The sequence below is a fragment of the Phalaenopsis equestris genome, unplaced genomic scaffold (genome assembly GCF_001263595.1).
Source record: "Phalaenopsis equestris unplaced genomic scaffold, ASM126359v1 Scaffold000761, whole genome shotgun sequence".
NCBI classification, from domain to species: domain Eukaryota; kingdom Viridiplantae; phylum Streptophyta; class Magnoliopsida; order Asparagales; family Orchidaceae; genus Phalaenopsis; species Phalaenopsis equestris.
In genome coordinates, this window is record NW_018165201.1 from 4443546 (window position 1) to 4455123 (window position 11578).

The window sequence follows — 11578 nt, forward strand, 5'->3', positions numbered from 1 at the left end:
GATGATCCATCTACCACATAACTCTTATATTGTTATATAAATAATATCTAAACTCTTATATTTGAGCGCGCGTGCACACACACACACACACACACACACACACACACACACACACACACACACACACACACACACACACACACACACACACACACACACACACACACACACACACACACACACACACATATTTGTATGTATACATAACAATTATATGTCATGTATGTAAATTTTCTAAAAATTTCATATAAGCCGGTCCAATTTCAAAATTTGGCCCGGTTCAGTTGGTTCATGCGCCGGCCTATGTAGTCCAGCCGGTGAACAACGGCTTCCAGTGAAAATAGACAGTGCATGCCGACGACTTTTCACTTCTAGCTGCTGTCAATGGCCTTCTGCAATCTCATACCTGCAACTACCCTCCTTCGCCTAAAGCTCTCTGCTTTACAGTCAATCTCATTGGAAAAACCTAAACCTAAGTTACCCTCTTACTTTTCTTCTGGAAAATGGCTCCTTCGCTGTTCTTTATCGCCTTCCACGTCTTCCTCTGTGCCGTCATTTTGTTGCAGAGCAAGCATGGCGGAGGCTCCTGCTGAGCTTCTAACGCTTCGAGATATATGTGGAGGAAAAGTGCCGGAACATATTCTGAAGAGGTCTCTCTCTCTCTCTCTCTCTTTATCTGGGCACTATTAAAAGAATTTGAACCTGGAACTATTAAAAGTAGGATTTTTTTTGCTGCTTTTGATGAATTTTTATGATAATAAAACTGTAGATCAACTATAATTTTTCCAAAGATAATGTTCATGTTACTCCCAACACATTTATAGAAGTTTACTTTTCTCACAATGGTTCTACGATAACTTTTACAGACAACTGTAACTGCTCCGAAGAGCCCCGTAGTTGCAATTTTTATGATTTGGGGATTTGAAGTGATTTAGAAAGTTTTGTGATTTAAATTCATTCAGTATATAGATATCATAGATTAACCATTAAGAAGGAAAAAGATAGTATATTTCAGATGATATCTCTAAAAGCTAACCAGATGAGAAGGAAATATAACTGGCTTCATGTCAAAAATACCACCGAGCAAGAGGCTTTTGATCGAAGGATTTAACAAAGGAGGTTTGTAAGTTAAAAGAGGGCGGACGGAATGAGGATGATGAAAGATAGAAGAGAAGAGGGACATGAAGAGGAAGATGATCAAATGCAATCATTCTCAACAGAACTTCTAACATTCTAAATCCTATATTTGAATCAAGATTCGATAGAATCCATCAAATCGTCGATTTATTTTGTGCGTGATTTATGAGTCTTTTATATATCATTGAAAGGGAGTAAGGCATGATTCAATAAAATCACAAAATTTATATGGAGAATTTATAGTAAATATTGAAAATATACATTTAGAGATATACTAAATATTATCATGTCATCAAAATTAACATCCATTGATTTTCTAAAAGCATATGATTCCGTTTGCATAGACCTCCTTTAGTTTTAAACGCAATCTTTCATTCATCACCAAATTAAGTCTAATTAGTGATATTCACACAATTTATCTAGCATATCATCAAGTTGAGGGGTTGATATTCAATATTTTTTGCTATTTTATTAATAGCTTGGTTATCCATATAAATTCCCCACGTGGCATCCTTTTTAGGAGTAAGCTGAGTTAGCACAACATGATGGCTTAAGATTTTCTAAGTTAAACCTTTTCTTTTTTTTCACATGCACAATTTCATAAGCTCAAATGACCTTTTTTGCACGCCGTTTCTAATTATATATATAAAAAAAAAAATTTCCCCTTATTACTTGTCTTGGGTGGAATTCTTTTCAAGTTTTGTCAAAACACATTTGTTTTCATTAAGCACAACATAATAAGTATTTTGTTTAATATAATGTTGTTTGTGTTGGAAGAATGAATTAAGATGGAAATTTTCATGTTTATTCTCATTGACAGCATCACATTAAGAAATAATTTTGCAAAACTTTTTTTTGTTTTGCTTTATTTATTTGTTTAAGAACATGTGGTGATGATGGCTGCTGAGAAATTTGGAAATTTGTTTCTTATATTTTGGTATGGGATTTAGCCAATTTGGTTCTTTATTGATTTCTAGTTTGATTGTTGCAATTACATAGTTGCTCATTCTTTTGGAATTTTTTGTGTATGGGTTATTGCTTTCCTCACATGTAGTATCTATTGTTTAAAACAAAATCACACTACTATTGCAATGCAAAGTGATGAAAACCAACTATATGTCATGTTACAAAAGTGATTTGCAATTGCACTAATTTTGCAAATCAAATTTATGTTATGTTACATATTATAGGGCTGAAGAAATTGGATATGTCATGCCTACTGATGTTCAACGACAATCTTTACCAGTTTTGCTATGTGGACAAGACTGCGTGCTTCATGCTCAAGTCAAGAATTTTATTCATTTCTTTTTGCCTAATTAAAAATAATCACAGCAATAAAACTTCCTTTATAATTTAAATTCAATCTAGCAAAAATTCTATGGTTTTTTTTGGTGGGGAGTGCTCCGCACACTTAGGGGTCATTTGGGATCACTCTTGATTTTTGTATTTTATTTTATTTTGTTTGTATTTTTACTTGAAATAAAATACCTTTGATATGTTATAACATATTTAATTGTTTTTTAAATATTAAAAATAATTTTAGGTGTTTTGAATGCTTTTAAAAACGATTTAATTCGCTTTTGAAAGAAAAAATTAAAGGAAGATTTATATACATACCACTCAATTCCTATGTATTTACATATCTAACTAAACTTCAGTTTTACTTCCATACTACCTTATACTTGAAAAGCTGAATTTCACATCTAAAAGTTAAAATGATGCTATTTTATATGTGATATGAAAGATTTGGACTGTATTAATGTAAAAAAGAAAGTTTAGGTGCTAGATATGTAAATAGATAAGAATCGGGTATTATGAACGTGAATGCCCCTATATAAAAACATGCAAAAAATTGCACTCAACAAACATGTTTTTAAAATCAAAGTAGAAGTAGAAATAAAAAACTAAAAGAAAGTGATTCCAAATAAGCCCTCACTCTAGCAGAATTATTAATAGAAGCTAATTTTTTTGTGCTTTGTATGCCTTTAGACAGGCTCAGGCAAAACACTGGCATACCTTTTGCTGATATATTCTGTTATTAAGTTTCAAAGATCTGCAGTACAGGCTTTGATAGTCGTTCCGACTAGAGAACTTGGAATGCAAGTAAGTCTATTGTTTTTCTGCTTTTATTTTTCTTATTGAGGTTATAATTTACAGTTATTTCATTCATTAAGGTTACGAAGATTGCGAGGGTGCTCGCTGCAAAATCTGTAGAATCTGATAATATACCGAGGAATTATACAGTAATGTCTCTTTTAGATGGTGGGATGTTGAGAAGGCATAAAACTTGGTTGAAGGTATTTAGTATTTTTCTACTGAATTTTGAGAGCTCTCTTTATGTGCAGCTTTTTACCATAAAGTTATTTCATAGATTGGTGTTCTAGTATATTTAATTTATGATTATTATTTGGAAGATCTACATACATACCGCTTAATTCTTATTTATTTACATATTTGACATCTATACTTCAATTTTTTTATATATGCCATCTTACTCATGCATTAAAACTGTGCATTTAACTTTTTAAAGGTTATAATAGTGGTATTTTCTTATGTGATATGAAAGATTTGGTTGGTGTAAATGTAAAAAGTAAATTTTAAGTGTTAGATATGTAAATACATAAGAATGTGGTGGTATGAATGTAAATGCCCCGTATTATTTTCCTCCACAAGCTATTTGCAATCCTTCGTTGGTAAAGTTAGCTTCATCGAAGCTTTGTTTAAAGATAAGGGTTTCACCAAAGTGCTAATATGTTATACACAACTATTAACGTATAAATACATAAATTAGCAATTATAAAATAAAAAGTATGACTTAAAAGTTGATTTAAAACAAAAAAAAGAACTGCACAATACACAAATATTAAGGGTAAATTTGCATATTAAAATTTTGAATAATTTCTAATAGTTTGTTGCAGTAATTAAAATTTTAAAAATTATAAAAAGCCTACAATTTTTTTTTAACGCTTTTAAGTGCGTCTTAGTGAAGTGAAGTGAAGTGAAGCGGGTTTCACGCGCTTCATTTTTCTTATAAAGCACGCTTTTATAGCATTGCTAGATACACACACACGCACACACACACACACACATACATGTATATATGCATGCACACACACACAATGCCCACGACTTGTTTGGGATGAGAGTATGAGCAACCTGAGGAGTTGATGGAAGAATTTCTTTGAATATGCAATGTTTGGTAATTATTTTTGAATATTCCATGTCAATGGAGTTGAGTTCCTCAACTAAAATGTCCTGAGATTTGAATGATTATGAGAGGTTTTGTTGTAATTTGATAAATAAATATTTTCATTTGAATCTCAATAATTAAGATGTCAATTTATTTGACGATAAACATTTTGGTAAAATTATTTAATAAGGTAAGAAAAATTTAGTATTGTTCTAATTGTAGGAGAATCAACTTATGAGTTAGACTATGAATTTGTGAGAGTAATGGAACTTTTGCTTAGGAAAATCATGTGGGTGACGAGAATCAATTTTGAATTGTCATAAACATCCACTATGGAGGTGATTTTTACACTATTGCCAATTAATGGAAAGATTTAGATTATTAAAAAGGATTTTTATGTTTTTTTTATTGATATTGTTGATATTAAGATGTATTATGATTGAGTACTATTAGGATGTAGTTGGCTAAGGGTAAGAAAAAACATGATAAAATTATGTTAAAGTTATTAAAAATATGCATAATACATGTTAGCTATCATTAAAAATGGTTTAGTGATAAAATTCTCCCTATCACATTGGTTTTATATTAAGAATTAGCATTAATTTCACATCTTTTTTTCTTGCAGGTTATGTTTAATCTTACAAAGGATATTCAAAAAGTTATCATTCACAATATGATTTTGTCGAGGATTAGCTTTTAATTTTATATCACATTGGCTATGGAGATGTTTACGAAGAACATTGAAAGTGAAGTCCGGTGAATAGTTTGAAGAATGGTAAAACTATTTAAAAGTTAATTGGCTTAGGATTTGTCGAACAAAAGTTAAGGATATGACATGCAATTTTAGTGTCTGTCAAATAGATACTTTCGAGTTATTATTACTATAAGATTAAGCAGTACTTATGCAATATATATTTGAGTCTTGGAGGATTTACAGACATGTCACACAATTCCTATGTATTTACATATCTAACACCTTGACTTCGATATTTTCATTAATACCATTTTACTAATGCATGAAAAGGTTTATTTTCATTTCAAGAGAAAAGGTTTAGTTCACTTTCTAAAAGTTAATGATGGCAGTATTTTTTATCTAGTATGAAAAAATTGAGTGTTATAAAATCATTGTTTAGATGTTAGATATGTAACTTCATAAGAATTGTGTCATATTTATTTCAATGCCCCTTAAGTTTTTTAAATGTCTTATATAAAAAAAATAGGAGTATATAATTTCTAGAATTAATTCTAGGTGATTGAAAATGGAAAAGTGCCTAAAACAGTGATTATTAGGCAAATTTCACAGAACTAAAATTAGATGATCTATGCTATATGGATCCGATTGTTGGTGATAGAAGTTGCTGACAACCAAGTTGCATTGCAGATGTGATAATGTTGAGTTTGATATGTAGCAATATAAAGTAGATTGAGAAATGTTGCATGGGAGTTCTTGTGCTATAAAGTGAAGTTAAAGTGAGTTAGCTCAACACGCACGTGTATTTGTTTGTGTGTATTTGTATAAATATACATTTACATTTGTGTTTATACATACTTTGAGTTAAATCAAACTTATTTAAAATGAGTTGTCATTGAAGCAAGGTAAACCTATTAAAATTCAAGAAATTATCGACCTTGAGTTTCAAGCATAATTATGAGCCTTAGATGAGAGGGACTATAGATATTATTAAAGATAAGGATGATGGAAAACATATACTTTTTAAGGGTAGAATGTCCACGATAAGATAGTAGATGCAATTAATATGGGAACATTATCATGGATAGAAGTTGTGCAAAAGTATTTTTTTTTTCATTTCCATAAACCAATTGCTGACGGTGCAAATTTTGTTTTTCACTATCTCGTTGATTCAAATTTTTGAGACCTCTGTTTTTTTAGATTATTTTGCAAAGAAAAATAGTAGTTTGGGGTTGATGATTCATTTCATGTATTGTAGCAACTATGTATAGATTTTTTCCATTATTTTTGCAGGCTGAACCTCCAGATATAGTGGTTGCAACTATAGGCAGCTTGATTCAAATGCTTGAAAGAAATGTTTTCAAACTTGAAGCTGTGAGAGTTCTTGTAGTTGATGAGGTAATTACATAAATTAGTCATTCACCACCCCCCATCCCCTCTCTCTTTCTCTGTTTCCCTCTCTCTTCCTTTTCTGAGATTGTGGACTTTATACAATATTAATTGTTTATGAGATTGTCCGTTTTGAGTGAAGATTGCATCTAGGACAATGAAGAGCTAGTACTATCTATTCATCAAAATTATAATTTCAACTATATGCAATAAGAAGCTAAAACTTCAAATAAAGTATTAAAAAATTGGGCTTTCAGATACATACCACTCAATTCATTTGCACATCTAACACCTAAACTTTACCTTTTTACATTTATATCACCTAAATCTTTCATGTCACATAAAAAATACCACTATTTTAATTTTTAACTTTTTAAAAACTGATACATATTTTCATGCATCTGTGAATATACATTTTTCATGCATATATATATATATATATATAAATTGAAGTTTAGGTTTTAGATATATAAATATATAAAAATCGAGTGGTATGTAAGTGAACCTTCCTTAAAATCGTTAAAGGACAACATTGAGTTTCTGTGGTTGTCAGCATTGATGATCCTCACTTAATCCAAAGAAAAAGATAGAATGAACATGCCAATATAAACAAACAGAATGAGAAAAGAAATCAAAGTGGAAATTGGAAATCCATGTAGTAGACCAAATCTATGTAGGAAATGATCTTCTTGGTCATTTGTTTACTATACTCCCACTATAGTCAAATTTACTGAGGTAATTTGTTGAAATTATTCACTTGGTTGATTCAGCCAGCTACCATTGCTTTATTTATTCATTTATTTATTAAGATGGCAAGTGATAAATTGTAAGGTACATGACTTAAACTCGTAATCTTAGAAAAACAATTTTCTCCTCGTAACTATTGGGCCAAATTTTTTTTTTACAATCATCACTTTACTTGGCTTAGTTGTTTGATATGAATTTATCTTCGGTATTATTCCTCAACTTTATGTATATTTGCATGCGTGCTTTTATCTGTCAACTATTTTTTTAGCATGAAGACTTCTATTGTTTGTATATCTTATTTTGTTGATTTGTTTATGGAGAGAAATGTCAAAATGGTTATCTGACTCTTTATAGGTTGTCTATTTTACTCTCATAGTCCATAAAAGTGTCAATTTAATCCACAAACTCTTTTAACAGTTGCTAAAATAGTCCTTTCAGGGGACTATTTCTACTCATATTAAAAGAGTCTAGGGACTACTTTGAGATTTTTATAAACTGTGACTAAAATGGCGCCGTGTATTGCAATTGTATGCATTTTAAAATACAGTTCCTTGTTTATAAAGGTCGATTTTATGTTCAATTCATCAAAGCAAGTGTACTCTCTTCGAAAACTATTAACAACTCACTCTTCAATCGAAAGGCGCCAAACAGTTTTTGCTAGTGCCTCTATTCCCCAACACAATCGGTTTATTTACGATTGTGTCCAGCATAAGTGGACCAAGGTTTGTGATTTTGTATTTTTTTGCATCAACATTTACTTTATTTCTTTTAAAGTTATTTCAATAGAGAATTCCAAGAAACGATTTATTAGCTTTCGGTAGAAATATTATGTCATAATTCTCATGAACTTAATCTCATATTTTCTTCATTGATACAGAATGATGTTGTCCACATCCATGTAAACCCTATTGAACCGATGCCTTCCCATTTGCACCATAGATTTGTGGTAAGAGTTTTAATTATACATTTTTCTGAAGAATATTTCTTTCAAAGTTGTTTGCTTTTATGAAGTATTTAATTGGACAAATACCTGATGCTTTATTTTCCTTTTTAACCATTCATTAATGACAGTGTTTTGTTTGGTTGAATCATATGAAATTTAATGAAAATGTTGGAATTTTCTTTGACATTGATGTGTATTTTCTTCTTCAAATGTTACAATGAAATTTTCTGGCTGAAAAGAAATTGTTAAGAGCCTGGTTCCATCACTTTTCTTTTATTTTTTAAAACAATTCAACTTGTTTTTAAAAATACTCAAAACACCTAAAAAATATTTTGAGTGTTTTTAAAAATAACTATATCAATATTTTAATTTAAATTAAAATATAAACAAAACAAATTTAAAATAAAAAATGAAAAAAGAGCCCAAACGGCCCCTATATATATATAAAACCTTGGGAAGTTCGAGCACACAATGATTTCATATAAGCCTAGTAACACTTAAGGACGGATAAGTTTATTGAATGAAAACTTGGTGGTTTGAGCATGCCAGATAGAATTTATTTATGATGAAATTAGTGAGATGGAAAAAGTGTGAAGAAATAAGGATGTTAAGCCAGATGAAATTATTTTCCTCAACTTATATAAGAAATTATTTTCTTAACTCGAACCCTTGGCTTCCATGGTGCACTATGCTCGCCATCGAAAAGTCACACAAAAATTTAAGCACTTTAGATTTAACACCGCATGTAATGCTAGATGGAAGAATTCCCAAAAACAAACTCACCTAGCGAAATAAAGCTAATGATGAAAATACTACAACAAGAAATCTTCATCCCACTAAGTGGGGTCGGCTACATGAATCCTTTTTCTCCATTGTGTCCTATTGAGTGTTATATTCATTCAATTCTAGTAAATTAAGATTATTTTTCATACAAAATGCCAAGTTTTTTAGGTCTACCTCTACCTTTCTTAACATAAGTCGAATTTAAAATATCTATTCTCCTAACCGGATCATCAGATGGTTGATGTTATCAATAATTATCAATAAGAATAATAACACTATCATAATTCATAATGAGGCTCAGTTGTCCCTTTTTTCTTGCAGATTTGTGGTAAAAAGGAAAGATTGAGTGTTCTACTACACCTCCTTCTGAAGGATGCCCCAAGGTCTGGCATTATTTTTGTTTCAGAGCAGGTTTGTTTCTTTTAAATCCTTATATTCCATTTTTGTTATGTTATAATTATGTTTTTTAGTTAAATGCACCAACTTATTGCTATATTTTCAAATGATGCCTTCTTCGCTTATGAAATTTTGATAAACATCAGAATTTATAATTTTATAGGAATTTTATGGAGCAATGTTTAAATTCTCAGTTTCATTTTCAGAGCTCTATGATAAGTTTTGTTTTCATGTTCAGCTCTAGTGTGAATTTTTTTCTTATTTTTAAAGAATTTTTAAAGCTTTGTAATTAATATAAAGACCACATTTTTTGCTAATGTCTAGGGAAAAAAAAGTGAAAATCATTATTATCACAACTTATTGCTATCTTTTTTCTATTTTTTACACATTTTCTGATGCTAGAAGTATGAAACCACACAGAAACTGATTTTCTTTCATTTCTTCAGTCAGAGAAATCTAAAAAGGCTGGTAAACCTCCTTCTGCAACTCTTCTTGTTGATTTTCTAAAGGCTTCTTATGATGGAGATCTTGATACTATTTTATTTGAAGAAGACATGAATTTCAATGCCAGAGCAACCTTGCTCTCTGTAAGTGATCATTATGTTCAATATCACCATCCATAACTTTTATAAAAAAAAATTATTTGGTAAATTCCTTTGCTGAATGAGTTCTTTAAAAATATTCCTTTTTGCACTTGTTTGTATTAGAAAATTTGTTTCTAATTGTATAGTTTACATGCATGTTTAAAAAATTGGGGCATTTACATACATAACACTCAGTTCTTATGTATTTGCATATTTCAACACCTGAACTTTACCTTTTTACATTAATACCGCTTAAATTTTTTTATATCACATCAAAAATACGACAATTTTAATTTTTAAAAAGTAGATACTTCTTTCATGCATAACTAAGGTTATATATATATATATATATATATATATATATGGTAATAAGCTTTAATGCTTAACTTACTTTTTGTAGTAAGATAACAATATGTTGTTATATATATATATGTAAAAATTGAAGTTCAAATATTAGATTTGTAAATACATAGGAATTAAGTGTATGTTTATGCATTTTCAACAAACAAAAACATTTTAATCTTCCAAAAGATTGGCTACTATATGCTTGGTTCCCTCCCATAATATGTGCTAAAAAATTCAATCGTATCCACAAAATTTTGCAAAATAAGTTGATAAACAACATAATTTTTGAATTTTATGTCGAGAATTCAATGAGTCCTAATGCAAGATAGTAAGTGAAAATTACAATCAAGTTTTTGCAATATTGATCACGTTTCGCATAGTCTCAAGAACACATAATTTACATTCCTCAAGTTACAATCCACCTACATGTAATGGCTACGTGTAAGAGGTTCGTAACTCAACGGACGTAAGTGAAATATATAATAGTCATTTGCTCGCCGAGGAAGGATAAAAAAACATCACATTTCATTCGTTATATTCTACACTAGTTGTGTTAGATTCATTCTTAGCAAGTCATTTGAATCGCTTTGATTAATGGCATCGAGTAGCGATCAAAAGCATCATTTTATCATGAATATATGGAGTTGAAGTTATTAATTTTCGTCTTTCATTTGTTAGATGTAGTCGAAGTACTAAACTTATTCTTCATAACTCATTTTGAATGCTTGACATTTTATCATCCATGCATAGGATATCAGGCAAAGAGGTTTCCTTCTAGTGGCGACTGATTTGGCGAGCAGAGGCTTTGACCTTCCTCAAATAACACACATATATAACTTCGACCTCCCGAGAACTGCGGTTGACTATCTCCATAGATCTGGGAGGACTGCGAGGTTGCCGTTCTCCACCGACCGGTGTTTTGTGACGAGTTTTATCACATCTGAGGAACAATTTGTGCTTCAGAGATTTCAGAATGAGTTATTGTTTCAGTGTGAAGAGCTTGTTTTGGATTCTTTTGCTCTGTAGACGAAGGGTGTATTGCTATTGTATGGTTACTTCTAATGTGATATTCATCAGTAAGTCAACCTCATTGACTTTAGTTGAAGATAGATTTTCTTAATAGAATTTTAGAATTTTTATAATTTATTATTATTATTATTGTATGTGCATCATAACATATATGTAAAAAAAAAAAAAAGGTTAGGGGTTAGATATGTAAATACACAGGAATTGCCGGGTATGTACGTAAATTTTCCTTTTTATGTTTTTATCAAAGCCATTAACCATTAATGCTGATTAGTTCTAAGTAAGACTTATTTAAAATTGACTATTATTTGCATTCAATCAGTTTTTGACTAATTATAAATGTATAT

At 30.3% G+C, this 11578-nt stretch overlaps 1 protein-coding gene across 5 annotated transcripts; it reads left to right on the forward strand.

Moving 5' to 3' along the window:
• The first annotated feature begins 322 nt into the window (after window positions 1–322).
• Window positions 323–11295, forward strand: LOC110030894 (DEAD-box ATP-dependent RNA helicase 58, chloroplastic). 5 transcript variants are annotated; one of them, XM_020733869.1, is made up of 10 exons: window positions 323–650; window positions 2328–2421; window positions 3127–3240; window positions 3312–3434; window positions 6312–6416; window positions 7718–7876; window positions 8032–8100; window positions 9202–9291; window positions 9723–9863; window positions 10956–11295. In XM_020733869.1, the coding sequence occupies exons 1-10, from the start codon at window positions 385–387 to the stop codon at window positions 11229–11231; spliced, it is 1437 nt and encodes a 478-aa protein (XP_020589528.1). In that variant the 5' UTR covers window positions 323–384; the 3' UTR covers window positions 11232–11295. The 5 variants fall into 5 exon arrangements, with proteins under 5 accessions (XP_020589528.1, XP_020589529.1, XP_020589530.1 ...); XM_020733870.1 differs by lacking the exon at window positions 7718–7876; XM_020733871.1 differs by lacking the exon at window positions 2328–2421 and having other exon boundaries at window positions 527–650.
• Window positions 11296–11578: the final 283 nt, after the last annotated feature.